This window comes from Nicotiana tabacum, chromosome 5 (assembly GCF_000715075.1).
Source record: "Nicotiana tabacum cultivar K326 chromosome 5, ASM71507v2, whole genome shotgun sequence".
NCBI classification, from domain to species: domain Eukaryota; kingdom Viridiplantae; phylum Streptophyta; class Magnoliopsida; order Solanales; family Solanaceae; genus Nicotiana; species Nicotiana tabacum.
Genome location: NC_134084.1, coordinates 131,424,282 through 131,446,864, shown reverse-complemented (window position 1 = coordinate 131,446,864; position 22,583 = coordinate 131,424,282). Strand labels below are relative to the sequence as shown.

The 22,583-nt window shown below is 35.9% G+C and overlaps 3 protein-coding genes, 1 non-coding gene and 1 pseudogene across 4 annotated transcripts; 4 read left to right on the top strand and 1 right to left on the bottom strand.

Annotated features, from left to right (window-relative positions):
* Nucleotides 1–2,636: 2,636 nt before the first annotated feature.
* On the bottom strand, nucleotides 2,637–6,351 carry LOC107808734 (premnaspirodiene oxygenase-like). The gene is made up of 2 exons (XM_016633298.2): nucleotides 5,193–6,351; nucleotides 2,637–4,556 (listed from the first exon to the last, which is right to left on the bottom strand). Exons 1-2 carry the CDS (start codon nucleotides 6,105–6,107, stop codon nucleotides 3,936–3,938), a joined length of 1,536 nt encoding a protein of 511 aa, XP_016488784.2. The 5' UTR covers nucleotides 6,108–6,351; the 3' UTR covers nucleotides 2,637–3,935.
* A 5,118-nt stretch (nucleotides 6,352–11,469) lies between these two features.
* LOC142180971 (uncharacterized) lies at nucleotides 11,470–12,218 on the top strand. The gene is made up of 2 exons (XM_075253079.1): nucleotides 11,470–11,845; nucleotides 11,977–12,218. The coding sequence occupies exons 1-2, from the start codon at nucleotides 11,470–11,472 to the stop codon at nucleotides 12,216–12,218; spliced, it is 618 nt and encodes a 205-aa protein (XP_075109180.1).
* Nucleotides 12,219–12,295: 77 nt separating this feature from the next.
* LOC142180970 (uncharacterized) lies at nucleotides 12,296–14,396 on the top strand. Its single transcript, XM_075253078.1, has 3 exons — nucleotides 12,296–12,593; nucleotides 12,912–13,096; nucleotides 13,737–14,396. Exons 1-3 carry the CDS (start codon nucleotides 12,296–12,298, stop codon nucleotides 14,394–14,396), a joined length of 1,143 nt encoding a protein of 380 aa, XP_075109179.1.
* Nucleotides 14,397–16,425: 2,029 nt separating this feature from the next.
* TRNAY-GUA (transfer RNA tyrosine (anticodon GUA)) lies at nucleotides 16,426–16,522 on the top strand. The gene is made up of 2 exons: nucleotides 16,426–16,462; nucleotides 16,487–16,522. It is a non-coding gene; the product is annotated as a tRNA-Tyr (tRNA).
* A 737-nt stretch (nucleotides 16,523–17,259) lies between these two features.
* LOC107806647 (ankyrin repeat-containing protein ITN1-like) lies at nucleotides 17,260–21,795 on the top strand (annotated as a pseudogene).
* Nucleotides 21,796–22,583: the final 788 nt, after the last annotated feature.

Genomic DNA, 22,583 nt, shown 5'->3' with positions numbered 1-22,583 from the left:
GCCTCTAATTCCTTTAAGGTGGGACGACGCTTCTCCTCTTTGGGATATTGACTCGGGGTCTTATCCACCTTAACTTTTTGCTTAGTAGTGACCTTCACAGAAGTTACTTTCACCACCATTGATTCTTTGGTTTGGTTCTTTGATGCAACATTTTTCTTGAACTCCTTTTGATCAGCAAATGGAGATGTCTTTCCATGACTTGCGATGCTTAACTCCATGTCGTGCGCTCGTGTTGCAAGTTCTTCAAAAGTTCGCGGTTTGATCCCTTGTAGGATGTACAGAAGGCCCCAGTGCATTCCTTGAATGCAAATCTCCACAGCAGATATTTCTGAAAGGCGATCTTTGCAGTCCAAACTTAACTCCCTCCAACGATTAATGTAATCCACCATGGGCTCGTCCTTCCTTTGCTTGGTGCCTATCAACTCTATCATGCTTACAGTTCTTCGGGTACTGTAAAAACGGTTGAGGAATTCCTTCTCAAGTTGCTCTCAACTATCAATAGACTCGGGCTCCAAGTCAATATACCGATCAAATGTGTTTCCTTTCAGAGAACGAACAAATTATTTTACCAAAAGGTCACCATGCGTTCCTGCATTGCTACAAGTCTCGACAAAGTGGGCAATATGTTGCCTTGGGTTCCCTTTGCCATCAAATTGATGTAGCTTTGGTGGTTGATAATTGGTTGGCATGGTTAAACAATCAATTCTCTTAGTATAAGGCTTAGAGTAGTACAACGAACTTTGCGATGGTCCGCCATATTGAGCTCTGATGGTGCTTGTTATCATGTCTTGCAATTGTTGGACAGATAACGCCGCAACTAAAGCAGATTGCTTTTCCTTTTGAATGTTTAACTTTGCAAATGATTCCTCAACAACAGTTTTCTGGGAGGTGAAGACAGGTGAACGATAAGGGACATGGCTCGACTCTCCAAGTGCATAGGCCTCCAATTTGTTCATGAGTTGAGCGATTTGAAGGTCTTTATCTTCAACAGATTTCTTCAAGACCTCTATAGTCTGTTCCATTATGGCAAACTTTTCGTCCACGTTAGTTGCGCCAGTCATCAAGGCGTTGACTTTTGTTGAAATTGAAGAATCCACCAAATGCTCAAATCCGCCAAGGTTTGAGGCTGTTTGAGAAAGTTGATCAAACATCGAGAATGGGGTGTTGCCCCCAGAGATTGCGGTTGCGAACGTCATATGAGATCTACTTTTCTTTGCCATCTCCAAGGAGGCAAAGTATTCGGATCCATCCAAGCCGCTAGTTTTGAACTTGCTTCGAGTGATTGGGCCAACATGACCGAGCTCAGCGGATGCGGCAACAGTAGCATCTTTGCATGAAACATCGCACTTGCGGAAGGCCATTGTAGCATTAGATATGAAGCTTGTAGTTTTCAACTTGCAAGAATGAGAGATGAAGGGCAGAATTGGCCCCACCGGGTGTACCAAAATTTGTTCGGAACAAATTTTTGTAATACGAAAAATAAACTGCAACAAAAATAATATGAAGAAAAAGTGATTTTATTGATAAATATTTGTGAGTACAATTCTATGTATCCCTTGATTCTCCTCTCTAAAATTCTCCGTAATTCGAGGGCTTGAGAAGCGTCTTTCTTGAATGTAGGATGATGTGGACCTCCTTGTGATGTATTTAATCGCCAAGAACGACGAGCAGCACTTTATTGTTACGGGTTGATCTCTGGGAAGAACTCCGTTGATCACTCCTTTGTTGAAGAACTAAGCACTTGATGATTGATCTATCTGTTTGTGGATGCATTCACCAATTGCGGAGTGTTCTTCTCCAACTCTGAATGTCCCTTGAGAGTTATGTAACCCTCTTGCTTGATTCTGATTGTAGAGGATGGACAGTCCAACTACATAAGAACTCTCTTGCTTGATTCTGATTGGCCCATGTCATTTTGGCCACTTGGTGACTTGTGGCTGGTTCTTGCTTTTTTACTTGGATTTCCACGTCATTTAACACGTGGCGTCTCCTTATTGGCCTGGAGTTTGATTGGATACGCCATGTCACATGGCATAAGTCTGGGCCTTAAGATGAAATGGACTTTGGGCCTGAAAATAATAAAATAGACTAATTTAACTTGTAAAGCCCAAATTAATCATTTAACCCAATTGAATTTAATCCAAATTTTGTATGGATTAAACCCAATAAATTTATATATCTATAGTGTGCCAAAGCAAATTGATCACTTATTATGGACCGGAGGGAGTAGTACTTTAGAGTTTAAATTCCGTATATTGTCACGTAAAAATTACTTACAGTAAGATCACAAAAAAGTAAACTACATATAACTTTCGCTCCTAACGTGGATTCGTGAGCTAGAAATAATAAAATAAATAATCTATTAACTACATGACCATGTAATACTCTCTTGATTGCTGACACGTGGCGCATATTAAATCTATGGACCAGATTTCTCCAATGCACAAACTTGAGATGACCTTCCCTTCTTTCTCCTCACCCTTTACATTTACTGTGACTAAAGCCACCCGATTCTATAACAAAGAAGTGACCAACACTAATTTTCCGGCAATTCCAACTTTTACGGCTGCTTCCGATACTGTTGAAGAAGACGCCCAGGCCACTTTAGCTGCCATTTCTCTAAATTCGGTGAGCTCTTGGGTTCCTGTAAATACAAGTAGTTTTTTTTATTTTTGTTTTTATTTCATATAATATTCCAGGGGCAAATCTTTCTAGAATGAAAAAGATTTAATATTTCAACGTCAATATGCTGAGCTGTAATGTTTCAGAAGCTACGAAATGGGTGCAAAAATTCTAAATCGTAATTTTCTGTATTTTATTTTAGTTTTTCAATAATTTCGCTAGTTTTCCTAGGACACTATCATTTGTGTTTTCCGGCAAGCCGAGCAAAGCTGTTTGAAATCAAAAGCTTGTGTTTTATGTCACTGCTTTATTTTAAGAATTGCGATGACATTGCTTATTGGAATATGGAGAGGAAGGAGAAAGAGGGGTAGTCTGTAGTTCATGGTTGTGTGAACTTTGAGTATTGGAAAAATCTGGTCCATAAATTATATAGGCGCTACGTGTGAGAAATCGAGTGATGTGTTGGATAAAACTTGAGGGAAAGGTACTGGAGGGAATCCTTCCCCAGGGTGGGATGGAATCTTAGGGACAATTTGAGTTGTGCAATTCTCAAACTTCAAATTTTAGAATTGAGATTGATGAATTGGGTAGTCTAATAAGGAAATTCCACACATAATTGTGTAGCAACTGCTGGACTGAGTCTCGGATGTTGGGGTTGGGCATGTTTGGGGACCTAAGCCTCGGCGTTGGGCATGCTTGGGGATATAAGCCTTGCGACTCAAGCACCCACATGTGTTCCTCGGGCATTTTCTAAGTGTCTCGACCTGGGGCGAGCTTGAGCTATTCCAAAAATATTTCCTAAACGCTGGTGAGTATTAGTTAGTATGAATATCAATCAAAACACACGGGAAATCTTATTATTTTGTGAAAGTTAGGGCTCTTAAAATGCAAACTTAGCCATCACTTTTGCCTTTGCAGCTATGCTTGATATCCAGAACAGCACTTGTTGAAGTAAACCGTGATAAAAATATTGAAATTCGTAATAATGAAAGGGGGCTTACTGCTATGACTGATTTCATATGAAGTAAAAGAGTAGTAAGCAATAAATATTGGATGATGGAGCTTGTTAAAACACAGAGATCAGATTCCATTGATAAAACTGAACTTATTATTCAACGTCACAAGTATATATTGCACAAGTATAAGAAAGCTGATATTTACAAGCTTCCAACAAGCTCAAAGACATTGGTAGGAGCTATTGGAGAGGTTTATCATTAAATATATAATTCACACAAGGGCAGAAACACATATAGAACCAAAAAAAAAAAAAAAAAAAAAAAAAGAGAACAGGACCCTCACTGCTGTATCAAATATCATTCTTGAGAAGGATGATAAGGAGTAGCAATCAAGTATAACTCACTCTTTCTTGCTGCAGTTATAGCAGTAAACTCAGTCATGTCCAAATCTTCAGGTTTGACACCATCAGGGAGTTTCCAGTCACAATGATAGAGCAATTTAGCTAGTGGAAGGTGGACATTTATTAAACCAAATGAAATTCCAGGACACATTCTCCTTCCGGAACCAAAAGGGAGATACTCAAAGTTATTTCCCATGAAATCCACAGAGACATGCTCAAATCTCTCTGGCTTAAACTGTTCCGCGTCTTCCCAATACTTTGGATCCCTCCCAATTGCCCAAGCATTAACCATGACTCTTGTTTTTAATGGGATAGTGTATCCATTGATGTTTGTTTCCTCCCTACACTCTCTTGGAAGCAAGAGAGGGAGCGGAGGATGAAGTCTCAAGGTTTCTTTAACAACCTGTTTTAGGTATTTCAACTCCTCAATCTCGTCCTCATCGAATGTTTCTTTTCCTTTGAATGCTTCTCTTATCTCAGCTTGTGCCTTTGCAAACACCCTTGGGTTCCTCATCATTTCTGTCATGGCCCATATTGTTGTTGTTGATGAAGTTTCTGTTCCGGCAGAGAACAGGTCCTAAATTTATTAAAAATTAATAAAGAACGAGTTAATTAAATATATCAAATAAGGCAGTACATATCAATAGTTCAAGGCATTCTTTAGTAAGTTATTTTATTGTCTAGAAAGTCAAATAGCTAGTTCACTTGTTACATGTGTTCATGTCCTGAAAGGCCTAGGAATATTTGAAGCCTTAGGTTCAATCTCCTCTATATTAGGTGAATAGTTGATTCATCTTGTTATGTGGTTATTATATTGTGCAATAATATTTTAAACATCTAAGTAACTAACAATATATGTGAATTATTGTAGGTAGCTTGTAATTCCATTAACAAAAGAAACCTTGTTGCTAGGAGAAATTCGTTTTGCATAACGATTTGACTTGGTTAAAAAAAACCATTAAAGAGGAAACTGTCCCTATATTCTTTATTATCAAGTCTCAAACTCGGGACCTCTCCTTAAGTGTGAAATGATCTCGTTCATTTTATCACAATACTTGTTGGTGACTAGCTTGTAATTCCATAGAAGTTCTGTTTACTAGGATGGAAATGTTTAGCTTGGTTATTTATAAACAAAAGAAAAGAAAAGAAAACCCATGATTTTCTTGGTAATAAGAATAATTTGAAGTTTTTCCCTACAAGTAAGAATACTTACAATCATAACTGCTTTGATGTTGTCATTGGTGATTGGGATTTGAAGTTCCCCACTTTCCTTTAGTCTTAGTAGAACATCAACTAGATCTTCACCTCCTAATGCACCATTGCCTGCTTTACCATTTGCAAGATTCTTTATATGCTCATTGATAACATCCTCAACAATAGCATCTACTCTTTTGTGAGTATTCAAAATTCTACCCTTCATTCCACTTAGCAAATGAAGGATCTTGATTGAAGGGAAAATGTCGGCCACACTAAAGCCACCTGATAATTCTGTCAATTCCCTTACTATTAGAATGAACTTTTTTTGGTCTTTTAACAATTCTCCAAATGCTGCTTTGCAGGTCATGGAGCTCTCGTACCATAAGATCCTTTCAGTAACATTTATTGGCTCGTCCGTTGGCGATGACCGGATAATTTGTATGAGACGAGAAGCCTCGTCACGCCTAATAGAAGTAAAGGACCGAACGTTCTTGGCAGAGAGCAGTTCCAAGACAGCGACTTTGCGCATTTGTCTCCAGTAATCACCGTAAGCACTAAATGCAATGTCTGTGCTCTTGTAAAATATTATCTCGAGGGCCAATAGTTTAGGCCTCGATGCAAAAGCGAGGTCATGAGTTTTTAGTACCTCTCGCGCCATGTCGAGAGAAGAAACCACGACCGTAGAAATTTCACCTAGTTGAAGGTGCATGAGATCAGGTCCATATTTTTTGGCCAAGTTTGCAAGTGCATGGTGGGGATGTCCACCTTCCAATGCCAAGTGATGGACACTTCCTAAAATAGGCAATTTCCATGGACCTGGAGGCAGTTTCTTGCTTAAGTTTTTTGATTTTTTCCATTTACTTAGTACTAGAAAGAGGAATGATAGGAAAAGGAATAAGAAAGTTAAGTTGAATGGAAACTGAAACTCCATTAGCAAGCAAAAGAGGTGTATTTGTTGGTTACTTCTGTACTTTTCTAGGCTTTCTTTTGGCCTAATATATAATCCCAATATTAGAGAAAATGATACCGTTAGACCTCTCTATAACAACATCACTATATAACAACCGTTCACTATAAAAACCAAGTTTTTTATGGAACGAATTTCATACTTTGTTATAATATATGTTTTTTATAACTCTGCTATAACATCCAAAAAACGTCTGGAACAAATGAGGCTGTTATAGAGAAGTTTGACTGTACCAGAATGAATATAGGATTTTTTTCACTTTTAGCCTGCGCCAAACTATTTATATTTGGTAGCCGAAAAAATGTATAAAATTTGTATAATTTCTGTATATAACATACATAATGTATATATATACAAAAATATAGTATATATTTTTTCGGCTATTATTTTGAGAGCGGCTATATAGTGTCATTTTCCTATGAATATAATAGTACTATGAATATACGTGCAAGTCATTACCTCTTTTGGTATAAAGTTAAGGAAAGTTGAATTCGAGATAAAGACCTTTATTTAGACTTACATTTGTTTAACAACGTTTGATGAAAGCAATAAACCAGCTGTTGGTTGTATTAATATTGAATTAACACCTGATTATTATCAATAGAATAACGACGAAGTCTTTAATTCAATGTCAAAGCATGATGCAATAACCATTAAACTACAGCAGGCAATCATATGGAAAATCTTATGCGAATCTACAGTTCCGAACTTTCAATTGTGACTAAGATTGCATTCAGGATAATTAATTACATCTTCATCTTTCACTATCTATACGTATTAGTTACTCCTATTACATTAATATACGTAGGATTTTTTGTACACAATCAGTATTGACTCTATTGTCACACTTCAGCTGGTAACTGAGTTTGAATTTGGAGCGAAGGTTTTAACTAATGCTTTACTATTTAATGCAAATTGAGGATTTATATAATGCTTTACTTTTTAATGCAAATTGAGGTTTTAACTAAATAATGTTTTACTCTTAATTGCAAATTGATGTTTATCTTGCCGTATTTTTCAAGCAGTATCGACATATTGTATGCACACGAATGACATAATATTTTTTCGGTGGAACAAAGTACAAACTTTGGTTTTATTTGAAACAAACAAGGAAAATAGCCAAAATTTCGAGCTATTATCATGTTAATCTCTTCGCCAACACCATAGGATATTTCAAAAACTAGCGTCATGGCTGATATTACAAATGTCTAATTTTGAAATAAAAGACAACAAAGCAAATTTAAAAAGATAAAGGAAGCATGCGGATCGTGAGAAAAGATGGGCAAAATCCAAATTTGATCGCTCGATCGAAACTAATTACATGCTCTAGTTAAAATTAAATGTATAAAATATTTTTATATTTTTATATAACATATATACAAAAATATATATTTTATTGACTAGTATTATTTTTGGAAGCGGCTAAAAATATATATTTCTCAAAAAAAAATTATAAGGCACGCGAGAGAAGAGTTATGTAACTTCAATGAAATAAGTCATAATTGTGTGACCTTTCATGAAATTTACTCGCATTAAACAATGTTTACTTTCTTGTTTCGATTAGAAGCATTATAGACTTCTTTTAATTGGAAATCAAGTTCTCATTTTATTGTTGATTTAGGAACAATGTGCTTCATTCATATATGAAGAGTACTTACTAATTCCTTTTTAATCCATATTCTAAAGCTTCACTCATTTATATAATATTTGATTGAGTTACCATTTAATTGGAGTTAACCATTGGCTTTCTTGTTAAACTTTGTTTACTCAAGCCTAATTACCAATTAATTAATGAAGAATCTATTATCAATAAGGAAAGGAAAGTTGACTTCAGAATTTCAGATAGAGACCTTATCTGGGATTTTAGTTAGTTTGGGAAGAAATCAAGAGTTGAAACTTGAAAGAAGAATTATTTTATTGAAAAAGATCACGAGTTAATCAAGATTTAATGAAGAATTATTTTATTGCCAAAGGACTTGGAAACCTCTGAAATCATTAAGAATAGGGAAATTTTCGTTCCTATACCATATAGGAAATTATATTACCAAATATGTTCATAGTATGCATATTACCCTTCATGCTAGTAGTATTTCTACATAATATATACAATGCATTAAATAAGGAATCATTATAGCTGTAGGATTCCTTATTTAGGCGCGCTAAAAAAGGGGAATTAAATATTTTCTAGATCTTCCAACGCAAATCACGCATAGTAATCACTATCGTCGTCTTCGTTACAAATTTTCCGTACTCTGTTTTTTGCGCTAAACTCTGTTTCAACATTTTTTCTGATTTCACAAATCAAAAATGACTAAATCTTCTACAATTCTTCTACATCAAACGCAATTATGTCTAAATTTCAGTAATACAAAGTAAAGAAAAAGAGAGCAGCAATTCCACCATTGACAGCCATTAAAAAACTTTGAAGCTTTGAATTCAAATTTGGATTTTCAAAAATCATTATTTGTTTGGATTGGGTGTTGTTACAAATAATTGGGAATATGGTTTGGAGTTTATATCTCAATTTTGAGGGGTTTTGGTGAAGATTAGACTTGGTTTTGGCTGAATTTCGGATTGAAACTCGAAGAAGAAGAAGAAGAAGAAGAAGAAGAAGAAGAAGAAGAAGAAGAAGAAGAAGAAGAAGAAGACATGACATACATTATATTGCAGAAATTGTAGAAAAATTGCATTCTGTTGTTTATTTATTTTTCTTTTATTCATTTAACTATTGTATGAAAGTTGAACAACATTGTATAAAAATTATATTTAAGTGGTATTATTGTAGTTGTATATAACTTAGTAGAAATAATGTACGAAAATTGTAGATAATTTGTAGATAAGTTGTATAATATATAATTAATTGTATGAAAATTATTTTTACTATGTATAAATCAGATACAAAATATACAAAAGACATATTGTATAAATTTTGTATAAAATTGTATGTAAGTGTTATGTTATTGTAGTTGTATTTCACTAGGTGGAAATAATATGTGAAAGTTATAGAAAATTGTAGATAAGTTGTATTCCTCTATAACTGGAGATGTTGGCATATTAAGTAACTTTAGTGTTCCAGATGAACATGCATAAAAATAAAGATAAATTCTATTATGAACAGTTTGTAGAAAATTTGTAGCTAATTTGTAGAAACATTGAAATTCTGTATTTTCATATTATTTTTTCAAATGATATACAGTTTTCTTGTAGAATAAATGTAGAAAATAAGCCAGTCTTATTTGACTCATTCCTCACATTCAACCTATTCTACAAATTCACATCTCTTTAAATATAATACAATCATACTTTCTTGAATTTAAAGGTATAGCAATATATATAACTTAAAAAACATCGTCTCCTCTGCACAAGTTAGCTCCAAAATAGACGAAGTGGAATAACAAGCTCTCATCAAAACTTTTTACACAAAAACGCAAAGCTCAAATTTTATGTTATTATAGTTATATTTAACTGGGTGGAAAGTGTGAAAGTTGTAGAAAATTGTAGATAAATTGTATTCCTCTATAACGGGAGATGTTGACATATCAAGTAACTTTAGTGTTCCAGACGAACATGCATGAAAATAAAGATAAATTCTGTTATGAACAGTTTGTAGAAATTTTGTAGATAATTTGTAGAAATATTGAAATTCTGTATTTTCATATTAATTTTTCAAATGATATGTAGTTTTATTGTAGATTAAATGTATAAAACAAGCCATTGTGAGTCTTATTTGACTCATTCCTTACATTCAACATATTCTACAAATTCACGTCTCTTTAAATACAATACAACCATACTTTCTTGAATTTAAAGGTATAGCAATATATATAACTTAAAAAACATCTTCTCCTCTGCATAAGTTAGCTCCAAAACAGACGAAGCGGAATAACAAGCTCCCATCAAAACTTTTAACACAAAAACACAAAAGCTCAAAAATAAATAAACAACAGTGTACAATTTTTCTACAATTTATCTACAATTGCTACAATATAATGTATGTGATGTCTTCTTCTTCTTCTTCTTCGAGTTTCAATCTGAAATTCAGCCAAAACCAAGTCTAATCTTCACCAAAACCCCTCAAAATTGAGATATAAACTCCAAACCATATTCTCAATTATTTACAACAACACCCAATCCAAACAAACAATGATTTTTGAAAACCCAAATTTAAATTCAAAGCTTTTTAATGGCTATCAATGGTGGAATTGCTGCTCTCTTGTCTCTTTGAAGGTTTGTTCTTCTTTGTTGAGAAAATTTGAAGCTGAAGGTAACTGTGCGTATGAACTTTGAAGATTTGACTTCAATTTTGACTGGTTATAGAAGAAAAAGCTTGAATTTGGATGTAATGGAAGGGTGTTACATATGTTTCTCTGGTTTTAGAAGAGGGAATAATGAGTTTGAAATATGGGTGTGGGGAGATACGTGGGTGAGGGTGTGGGTTTGGGAGAGAGTAACGTGGGGGGGGAGATTTGGAGGAATATACGGTAGCGTTAATTAAGGAGTGATATACGGTACATTAATTGTATAATTAAACACATTATAGTATAGAATTGGTAATTAGGTATACTAAATGTAATTAAATCAAACCTTAAACATTAAGGGTAATATAGTTTCCTATATAGAATAGGAATGTAAAAATTCCTTAAGAATATCTTGTCGACCACTTGTAGGCTGTTGTTGACATACACAAAGCCCAGATGTACAAATAGGCCCAACTAAGCCCAAAAGATAGTATTTCAGCTTTGTACATTTCAGCTTTGTATTACTTAGTGAGATAGATAGCCTCATTTACATTTTGCTTTACATAGCCATTTTATGTAAGTATATATACGGTAGACTATTCTAGAAAGGACAAGTTTGGGATTTCTAATAAGACACCAGATATTTTCTTATCATCTTCTCTCTCTTGTTCTCTGAAGTTTTGGGCGTTTCCACCATGGAAATTCCCCTTTAGCTTCCGCAAATTCTTATGTTAACATGGTATCAGAGCGAGACACGAGTTCATGTACTCGATTGTTTTCATTCGCTCGTACTTGTACAGTTCAATCTTCACAATTCTAGGTTTTCTGAAACCCTAAGTTTGATTTGGGGTTTTTTTTCGATTGAGAAGAAATTCAACCTTAGCCATGGTTTTTCGAAGGTATAATGATGAATTGCTGGTGATCTTACTCTGATTTCAATCAGTGTTCCGTCTTCTGCTTCAGAATTCATTTGAAGACCTTGTTTTTTTCCGGGTAGTGAAAAAGGACAATATTTTCTTCTCTAATCTCAAATTGCATGCCTCAATTCCTAGTAGATTTCTATTGTATTTGAGTATTTTGGATACAAAATGGGTGATGAGCGTGTGAATTCATCTAATCAATCTGATGGCTTTACTATATTCACTTTAGATCCCTCACATCCTCTCCATATTCATCCCTCAGACAGTCCTGGCACTCAGTTAGTATCTCCGCCATTTGATGGTATTGGATTTGTTGCCTGGCGTAAAAGCATGTTAGTTTCCCTCTCTGCCAAAAATAAATTGGCTCTAATTGATGGTCGTCAGTCTAAACCTCCTGATAACTCACCTTATTACTCCTACTGGGAAAGGTGTAACGATATGGTGGTCGCTTGGATCACCAATTCTCTTTCTAAAGATATTGCAACTAGTGTCCTAGGTTATGACACTTCGAAAGAGATTTGGTTGGACTTAAATGAAAGATTTGGTCAGTCTAACAGTTCCAAGTTCATTCAGATACAAGGGAAATTGGAACCATTTCCCAGGGAACCTTAGACATAGCCTCTTATTTTACAAAGTTTCGTAGTCTTTGGGATGAGCTTCATACTGCTTATGTAGGTCCTACATGTTCATGTGGTGCTTTACCCAAGTTCCATGATAAAATGAAATTGTTCTGGTTCCTGGCTGGACTAAATGAGTCATATAATACTGTCAAAAGCAATATTCTCATGATATCACCACTCCCATCAGTTAGTAAGGCCTATTCCATGTTACAACACGATGAGAGACAAAGGGAAACATCCCCAGCTCCAAGTTTCTCCAGTGATTCTGTCTCTTTTCTGCATCATCCACTCCTTTAACCCATTCACAAAATCATGGTGGGCAAAGACCTTTCAATCAGAAGATTCATTTTGAGTCAAAGAAACTGGGACAACCCATGATGTGCAGATATTGCAAAAAACCAGGTCATACCATTGAAAAATGTTACAAACTCCATGGTTTTCCTTCTGACTTCAAGTTCACCAAAAGCAAGAGATCAGTTTCTTGTGTCCAAGCTGAGGGTACTAATTCTACTCCATTGACCTCATTTATGGAACAACCTTCACTTGTCAACCACGGATTCACTACAGAACAATATCAGTACCTTCTCACTCTCCTGAAGCAGTCACACATTTCTTCTGGTATCTCAATTGATTCTCACTCTGGAGACAATCATGCTAATGCCCATTTTGCAGGTTTGTTTTGCAGTTCTGTAGTTAGGTCTATGGATTTTCATGCTTGTGCATCTTCACAATTAACTGTTGACACTTAGATTCTAGACTCAGAGGCTACTAATCACATGACACCTCACAAATATCTTCTTCACAATCTTCAACCATTAACTAGACCTTGCTTAATCACTCTACCAAATGGTTATAAAGTAAAAGTTATATCTACTGGATCTTTATAACTTATATCTGATATTGTCTTACACAATGTTCTGTTTGTCCCATCATTTCAGTTCAACTTAATTTTAATATATCAGCTTTTTTTACAGCTTCATTGCATTGCAGTTCTAACTACTTCCCATTGCTTCTTACAGGGCCCTTCTCTGAAGAGGCCACTGGGAATTGATAAGGCTAACAATGGATTGTATTTTCTTCATCTTGATGATAGCCCTTTAGTTTCCTCCTTCCCAATTGATGTTTCATGTACTGTTTCATCTTCTATTCCTAATGTTTCTCCTATTTTCAATTCTGTCAATCCCCTTCGCATTAGTCCCTTATGTAATCCATCTGTTGATATTAATAAAATAGATTTGTTTTGGCATCAAAGAATGGGTCACATGCCTTACAACAGAATAAAATCTATTCCTTTTATTTCTTCACAAATCTCTTCTAAACAATCATTTCTATGTCCTATATATCCTATGGAAAGACAATAAAGGTTTCCATTCCCTGATAGCACTACTCAATCTACTGCTCCTTTCTAATTGGTCCACATTGACATTTAGGGACCCTATAACACTACTACATATAATGGTTTTAGATATTTCATTACCTTAGTGGATGATTACTCTAGGGTAACCTGGACACACTTACTTTCTAGTAATAGTAATGCTCTATTTGTACTCAAAGCTTTCACCTCTATGGTGCAGAATCATTTCCACACTTCAGTTCAGACCTTCAGGTTTGATAATGCTTTTGAACTAGGCTCTAGTCTAGAGTCCAGATCCTTCTTTTCTTCTCAAGGAATTCTGCACCAGACCATTATTCCCCACACACCACAACAGAATAGTGTTGTGGAAAGGAAACATAAACACCTCTTAGAAACCTCCAGAGCATTATTATTTCAATCCAACTTGCCTACTAAATTCTGGGGTGAATGTGTTCTTACAGCCACATATCTCATCAATAGGTTCCCTTCTACTTTCCTTAACAACATATCCCCTTTTTGAGAAACTACATGGACATTCACCTTCTTATGATCATCTTAGATCATTTGGATGCCTTTGTTTTGCTACATCTCCTAAACATAGTAGAGACAAATTTCAATCTAGAGCAATACCTTCCATTTTCCTTGGCTATCCTTGTGGGAAGAAAGGATACAAATTACTTAATATGTCCTATCAATCTATCTTCTACTCTAGAGATGTTGTTTTTCGTGAACATGTTTTTTCCTTCTCCACCAATTCTTCTACCATTTCCCTTCATTCACCTCCCAGCTTTATTGATGTTACTCATCACCACACTCCACCTGTCCCTTCTCATTCTGTTTTTCCTCCTATTCCTCTTAATTCTACATCCTCCCATGTTTCTGTTCCTCCTGATGATTCCTCTCCTTCTCCTCCTACTATTGTTCCAGACTCTTTACCATTTTCCATTTCTGCCCCATCTCCTTCCAATCCTCCTTCATCTGATCCTCCTCTTAGAAGATCCCTTAGGGTACCACATCCACCTCCTCATCTAGCAGACTATGTCTGTTCTGCCCCTGTATCTACTGTTCCTCATATGTCCTCCACAGAATTGCACTTGCATGAGCCTCAGTACTATCAATAGGTTGTTTCTAATCCTACTTAGCACGAGGCCATGCTAAAAGAATTTCAAGCATTAGAGGCTAATAACACTTGGGATATTGTACCTCCTCCCCTTAACAAAAAGGTTATCCCTTGCAAATGGGTGTACAAAATAAAACAGAAATCTGATGGTTCTGTTGAGAGGTACAAGGCACGGTTAGTCATTAGGGGTGATACTCAGAAGGAGAAAATTGATTACAATAAAACATTCTCCCCGGTTGTCAAATTTACTACTATCAAGTGCCTTCTTTCCCTTGCCATAAAGAGGAACTGGACTGTCTATCAACTTGATATAAATAATGTCTTCCTCCATGGTGACCTCCATGAGGAAGTTTAAATGAATATACCACTAGGCTGCAGGTTTCTTCTACTGGTTCTTCTTCTTTCCCTTTGGTATGCAAGCTCAAAAAATCTTTGTATGGCCTCAAGCAAGCATCCAGACAATGGTTTTCTAAATTGTCTTGGCTTTGTCTACAAAAGGATACATTTCTAGTATGAATGACTACTCCCTGTTTACAAAGTCTACTTCTACTTCTGTTACTGTACTAGTTGTTTATGTTGATGATATCTTACTAGCTGGGGATGATGTTGTTGAATTGGATAGTGTTAAGCTATTTCTTGATCAAAAATTCAAAATAAAGGATTTGGGACAATCCATTATTTCCTTGGTTTGGATGGCACTCAATATCCTGAAGGATACATCATCAGCCAACAGAAGTTTACACAGGACTTGCTGGCAGAATTTCACTGCCATAATTTTTCCTCTGTTATGACTCCTCTTGATACTTCTGTCAAGTTTTTTACTGATATGGGTGACCCATTAACTGATCCTAGCACCTATCTGAGAATTATTGGCAAACTCAACTTTCTCCAACACACAAGGCCAGATATATTTTTTTGTGTTCAACATTTAAGTCAGTTCCTTCAAGCTCCTCAAGTTCCTCATATGCTTGCTGCACTCCATGCCCTGAGGTATCTGCCCAATGCTTCTACTTTAGGGATTCTTTTTTCTTCCTCTTTTGATACCTCTATCAAAGCCTACTCTGACTCTGATTGGGCTGCTTGTGCTAAGTCAATGAGGTTTGTTTCTGGTTTTTATATTACACTTGGTGGTCCACCAATCTCCTGGAAAAGCAAGAAGCAACCCACTATTTCACTATCTTCTGCTTAAGCAGAATACAAGGCTCTCAGAAAAGTTGTTGTCGAGGTGTCTTGGTTGGTCAGGATACTAAATGATCTTGGTTTACATGTTTCTGCTCCTATTCCCATCTTTTGCGACAGTCTTGCTGCTTTACATATTGCCAAGAATCCGGTCTTCTATGAAAGGACAAAGCATATCGAAATTGACTGCCACTATGTACGTGAGAATCTCAATTCACGGCTGATATCTCTGCATTTTGTTCCCAGTTCTGCCCAGCTTGCTGATATTATACCAAGTCGCTTCCTGGGCCCTTTCATCTTTCTTTACTTGGCAAGCTTGGTGTGCTATCACCCCCAAGCTTGGGGGGGGGGTGTTGACATACACATAGGCCCAGACGTACAAACGGGCCCAACTAAGCCCAATAGATAGTATTTCAACTTTGTATTACTTAGTGAGATAGATAGCCTCATTTACATTTTGCTTTACATAGCCATTTTATGTAAGTATATATACGGTGGACTATTCTATAAAGGACAAGTTTGGTATTTCTAATAAGACACCAGATATTTTCTTATCATCTTCTCTCTTGTTCTCTGAAGTTTTGGGCGTTTCCACCATGGAAATTCCCCTTTAGCTTCCGCAAATTCTTATGTTAACAGCTGTAGCATATGCATATGATTTAGAAACTTAGCCTGCGACAGAGATTCTTAATTTTTAAATGTTCAATACAGAATATTACTCTCAAACGGAATTTCAGAAAAGAAGAAAATTGATAATATTGAGGAATAACGTTCATGGCTAACATGAATTGCATATCAAAGTTGAAACTGTAGATAATTACAATGTAAGAATTGAAGAAACAGATCACAATCCGACCTTAGCTCAGTTGGTAGAGCGGAGGACTGTAGTCGGGATAAAATTGCCCACAGCTAATCCTTAGGTCACTGGTTCGAATCCGGTAGGTCGGACTTTTTGTTAAATACTAATTTTACTTTTCCATCAACATAAAGTGAAAAACCATTTTTCTTTTCTTTCTCGTGTGCTTTATTAATCCATATCCTTTTCTTCCCTCTTTTATTTTTCACACAATACTGTCCAATAACAACTGCACATTCAATTATATATTCTTCTGTAAGTAGTTTTATGCTAAGATGCAATGACAATTCAATTACTCCATATGTACGTATACCATGTAACTTTATCCGCTACTTACAAATTTGTCTAGATTGTGTAATTTCACTTAATTCAATTGTATATGGCTTTCCAAGTGTAAGAAGAGGATAAGAATTGCATGTTCTAATTACACTCAAAAACTGAGTTTTCAAAATTTTCTTTTATATTTATGTTCAAATATAAATCTTAAACCTGCTCCTATTTTGTTAGGAGGATGACTTATTAAAACCACTTCCAATTTGACTAGTTTTATTTTTTTATTCAATTTTTCAATTCATTTTGTATAAATAAAAAGGGTTATGATACTATTTATACATATAAACATGCTTTTTCTCAAAAGAAAATAATTCAGATAATTCCTTTTCATATATAAATTAATTTATGAGTAGGTAATTACAGTCCACCACTTAAAATGTGTACTTCTAATAACCACTAAAGTCAAGCAAAAGTTAGAAGCCAATATAACTAACAAACAAACAAAATCCGAACCTTTTGGTCGTTAAGAATATGGTAATCAGTACGGCGGCGTCAACATCATTTCACTCCAACCGTTTAAACCACCATCACCACCGGCGGCGTCGCCCTCTTCCCTTTTTCCGTCAGCCGCTGCCGCCTTTCTCCTTAGCAAAAACTTCCTAATATTCTCCATTCTTCAAAAAAAAAAAAAAAAAAAAAATTAAAATATCCATTCATGGACTCGTAAAAAAAATTCTAAATACAATGGCTTCCATCAACCAACAAGGTACGTAAAAACATCAACATTTTTTTTAACGTACTTATTTTTCCGAAAAAAATATAAAAATTTGATTGGTACTATTATATATTGTGAAGATAATAATTTTCCAAGCAACTGTAAGAAAATAAGAAAGGCTTTTAAAAAGTATTAAATTCAACTAGCTTGGGATTGAGACGTTGTTATTATTGTAACAATAAAAGATTATTATATATTGTGTACGTAATGCATGGTATTTGAATTTACGTGACTCAGGTGAGATAATGGATCTGGAAATGGGGCTATCTTCGGCCCCAAAGCCAATTTCTAACATAAATTATACCGGCGAGCCATCACCGTCGCCGTCGCCACGTGCACCGGCACTCGTGGTGTCACATTCAAGCAAATCTCTGATACCATCAAATTCAGGGAAGGCTTTGGTTGTGTCAAATTCAGGGAAAGCATTACTTTTATCAAATTCAGGGAAAAGGATAGATCCTACAGGGAAAAAAAAGTATGTGAAGCAGGTGACGGGGCGACACAACGACACGGAGCTACACCTCGCGGCTCAGCGCGGGGACGTGGGTGCAGTGAGGGAGATATTGGAGGAAATCGATGCACAAATGTTGAAAACAATGAGCGGAGCTGAGTTTGATGCAGAGGTGGCGGCGATAAGGGAGGCAATGGTGAATGAGGTGAATGAATTAGGGGAAACGGCATTGTTCACCGCTGCTGAGCGGGGATATATTGATGTGGTTAAGGAATTGCTTCCTTATAGTACAAAGGAAGGGATCACGACCAAGAATCGCTCTGGTTTTGATCCCTTGCATATTGCTGCTAGCCAAGGTCACCAAGGTAATGAACATTTGTATATTCCTTGGAAGAATTTTCCTTAAAGAGTATTGGATTGCTTGATGTTGTTACTAGTATGTGAAAACTGCGTGGTCATCTCATCGAAACGCTTCTCTTTATATGGTCTGAGACAATTCTCAGCTCATAGTAATTAGTTTTTGAGATCAAATTAGGCTCAATGTCCATTCTAGTGATTGTGTTTATATTAGTTGGTTTTTAAGTTTCAATGCATTATTTTTAACATGCAGGGGAGCCTTGGAACAACGGTAAAGTTGTCTCCATGTGACCTCAGGGGCGGATCCACCCCTCTAAGAAGGGGTGGCATGGCACCTGGTAAGATGATAAAATTTTTATATACTTATGTTGAAATTTTTTTAAATTAGGTTAATTATCTGATTCTGCCACCCGCAACCGTAAACTAGACAAAGGGTGCCATGGCTAGTATATCTTTTTGAAAACTTTTCTCGTGTATAAAATTCAAGTTGAATTTATCTTGAATCTTGTCTGACTTTCTCTTTTCTTTGTGCTTTTATTTCCTTTTGTCCCAGTCATTTCCCTTTTCGGCTACCACCGAATTTTCTATTTTTCATTTTTTAAATATTTTCTTTTCTCCATACTATTATTTGTATGTGATCTCTAGCAAGAACACTCAAAAAAGAGACTCTTAAACTTTAAAATTATATATAAAATAAGCAACCCTCTTAATTAAATTTATAAGTTTTCTTTTTTCAAATCCGAAAAACTTTGGTCTTAATGAGAATTTTGGATCGAGATAAAAAAATATGAATTTTTTTTATTACATCATAAAAATTTGTGTTATGCGATGGTTGTTAGATATAATTTAAATCACTTTACTATAATTTCGTAAGCATTGCTTAAAAGGTATATTATTTATGATGTTGATTTATCATAAATTATAGTTTATCTAATTTATGCTTATGGGGTATAATTTATCTATGAAAAATATTCTTTTTAGTTTTCTTATTCTGATTGATGTAATTCTCTTTTTGAAGATATTATCTTACTTGTGTAAATTAATTTTTAATATACAGAAAAGGTGTAATTTTTCGGTGAAAATATTGATTTTACTTATGTTGTTATAATAAAGGTGTGATCCTATTTTAAAATTCTAATCACGCTTGCTTTTTTATATTAGATATAATTTTTAAATTTTCAAATAAAAAATTACCTATTAAGTTGACCCAAATCAACTCAAAAAAAATCGATTAAACGTTCCTAACAAATTTCGTATTAGTCACTACAAAGTATACATTAAAGAAAATTATGGCACGCGCCAACTTCAAATCCTAGATCCGCCAGTGACCTATATGTCATGGGTTCGAGCCGTGAAAACAGTCACTAATGCTTGCATTAGATTAGGCTATCTAAATCACACCCTTTGGGTGCGACACTTCCTCGGATCCTACATGAATGTGGGATGCCTTGTGCACTGGACTGCCATGCATTATTTTGGCTTGATTGGTATTATCCTAGAAATGATATTTTAGCTCGTATTTTTCTTTCCAAGTACTTGAGAAGGATGAAGATAGTCCATCGAAGCCTGAGAAGAACCTAACTACTGAAAAATGTGATGTGCAGCTATTGTTAAGTTACTATTGGAGCATGAGCCAGAGTTGAGCAAGACAGTTGGCCAATCGAATGCAACTCCTCTTGTATCTGCAGCCACAAAAGGACATACGTCAGTTGTCCATGAATTGCTTTCCAAGGATTCTAGCTTGCTAGAAATATCAAGATCCAATGGTAAAAATGCGTTACATTTGTCTGCCCGCCAAGGCCATGTGGACATTGTTAAAGCGTTGCTGGAAAAGGATCCGCAACTGGCAAGAAGAACCGATAAGAAAGGACAGACTGCTTTACACATGGCTGTAAAAGGTGTTAGCAGTGAAGTAGTGAAGTTGCTTCTGCAAGCAGATCCAGCCATTGTAATGCTGCCTGATAAGTTTGGCAATACTGCATTGCATATTGCCACACGGAAAAAGCGTTCAGAGGTAAGTGCTGTTGCTTTAGTGTCTGCATCTTGTTTTCCTTAGTCTGGAAACAGTGGCGGATTAGAGTATAGTATATGGGTTTTCGGGAACCCAATAACTTTTGCGTAGACCCTATATTTCTATATTAAAAAAATCCACTAAATATCTATATATATCTAACTCTGATTTGAGATTACAACAGGAATTCATAAACTTTAAATCCTGGATCCGCCTCTGTCCAGAAATTATTGCATTGTGTAGCTTCTTCTGATGGCATAATCTGCTATTTTAATCGAACTTTTATATCAATGCAGATAGTGCACGAGCTTTTGCTGCTCGACGACACAAATGTGAATGCACTGACAAGAGATCATAAAACAGCTCTGGACATAGCTGAAGGGCTTCCTATGTCTGAAGAATCGACAGAACTAAAAGAGTGTTTGACTCGTTATGGTGCTTTGAGAGCCAACGAATTGAATCAGCCTCGCGATGAGCTTAGAAAGACAGTGACAGAAATTAAGAAAAATGTACACTCCCAGCTTGAACAAGCGCGAAAGACTAACAAAAACATGACTGGTATTGCAAAGGAACTTCAGAAGCTGCACAGAGAAGGAATTAACAATGCTACCAATTCTGTAACTATTGTAGCCTCTCTTTTTGCAACAGTAGCTTTTGCTGCTATATTCACAGTTCCTGGTGGTGATCTTGATTCTGGATATGCTGTGGCGTCTAACACCCCATCATTTAAGATCTTCTATATCACGAATGCTCTTGCACTCTTCACGTCGTTGGCTGTTGTGGTTGTACAAATCACAGTAGTCAGGGGTGAGACAAAATCTGATATAAGGGTTATTGGAGTTATTAACAAGTTAATGTGGTTGGCCGAGTTTTCACTACTCTGGCTTTTGTATCTGCCTCTTATGTAGTTATTGGAAGGCGTAATATATGGGCTGCAATTCTTGTTACAGTTTTTGCAGGAATTATAATGGCAGGGGTTTTAGGCGCCATGACTTATTTTGTTGTGAAGTCTAAAAGGACTCGCAAAAACAGGAAGAGGGATAAGTTTGCAAGGACTAGAACCAACTCATGGCATCACTCCGAATTATCCGATTCAGAAATTAATCCAATGTTTGCACTCTGATTCAAGCTAGTGGTTTCAGAGTGTGTTTGTTATCTCGAAAAAGATACAAAAGAACAGTAATCTGTTGCAGGAGGTGTGTGCTGGAAATACTGAAGCTTCACCTTAGCATGTGGTAAATGAATACATCTCTGAAAAATTGGCCTGTTTTCTTGCACTGGGGGTGAAATATTAATGGTAGATGAAGAGAAGAGAAAGCAATCACAGAAAAATTGACTGTGGCTCTGATGATTCTTGAGTACAAACACTACTGCAGAAGGTTTTTGTTTGTGTTAGAAGTGCATATTGTTTGAATTTCTACTAAAAGAAAATATACATTGTCCCGTATTCTTTTTTTCATTTCTCTTAAAAAAAATTCGTCGATAAAATTTTGACTGATTCGTTTATTGGTGTATTTCTTTCCATTTGATCGCAGACTGTCATCTTTTGTAGGAAAAATGCTGTAAATCTTTTCTTGAATTTTTGATAGAACATGGCAATTGTGGAAAACAGAAAATTGGAAAAATAACTGAATAATAATTCTACAAGAATCTGACAAATTTTCAGCAGAAAGAGCAGCACAAGTACTTTATAAGCTAGAGCCGCAAAAAAAAAAAAAAAAAAAATATATATATATATATATATATATCCAAAAAAGAAGCTTAATTACCTTCATCTTGTGTACATGAGAATGTTTTTCCCTTATGATTTAGTAGCACTTAGATAATTTCAAAATAATTCCTCGTAATGCTGCTGGCACAAAAACCATCAAGAATGTGCCATATAAGCTATACAAAGTAAAAGTAAAGCTATGAAATGGCCATATGACCTATACAAAGGACTCCGAGCAAGTGACCTATACGAAGGCAGACTCAGAAGAGTAAGCTGGTCCATTACGACACTTGGAGGGGCTGTGTCCATGTCTTTGACTTCATCATGTATTATGCACTTCGTGTGGGGCCTGGGAACACAGCATGGGATATGTGGCAAGTGATTGCTAGCGGAGCACAGGCAGTTAAGGATGCTGCCTACTGATGGGCGTTTTCAGCATTGTCTGCTTATGGGAATGGGCGTGCGCGACGAGTGGGGTGACATAGTCGCAGGTGCACTTGTCAACTAGCGCGGCCAGCGCCATGGGGGGCATCCATGCACTAGGCTCTGGGCGGCTTGTCAAGGAGCCATGGGGC

What these genes read in the sequence shown, in the direction of transcription:
- LOC107808734 (XM_016633298.2), bottom strand. Translation starts at nt 6,107, where the DNA reads ATGGAGTTTCAGTTTCCATTCAACTTAACTTTCTTATTCCTTTTCCTA. An exon ending in ACATCAAAGCAGTTATGATT is followed by an intron (nt 4,557 to 5,192) that starts GTAAGTATTCTT and finishes TAATAAATTTAG; the next exon opens with GACCTGTTCTCTGCCGGAAC.
- LOC142180971 (XM_075253079.1), top strand. Translation starts at nt 11,470, where the DNA reads ATGGGTGATGAGCGTGTGAATTCATCTAATCAATCTGATGGCTTTACT. An exon ending in GGACTTAAATGAAAGATTTG is followed by an intron (nt 11,846 to 11,976) that starts GTCAGTCTAACA and finishes CTGCTTATGTAG; the next exon opens with GTCCTACATGTTCATGTGGT.
- LOC142180970 (XM_075253078.1), top strand. Translation starts at nt 12,296, where the DNA reads ATGATGTGCAGATATTGCAAAAAACCAGGTCATACCATTGAAAAATGT. An exon ending in TGCTAATGCCCATTTTGCAG is followed by an intron (nt 12,594 to 12,911) that starts GTTTGTTTTGCA and finishes ATTGCATTGCAG; the next exon opens with TTCTAACTACTTCCCATTGC. An exon ending in TTTCTCCTATTTTCAATTCT is followed by an intron (nt 13,097 to 13,736) that starts GTCAATCCCCTT and finishes GTGTTCTTACAG; the next exon opens with CCACATATCTCATCAATAGG.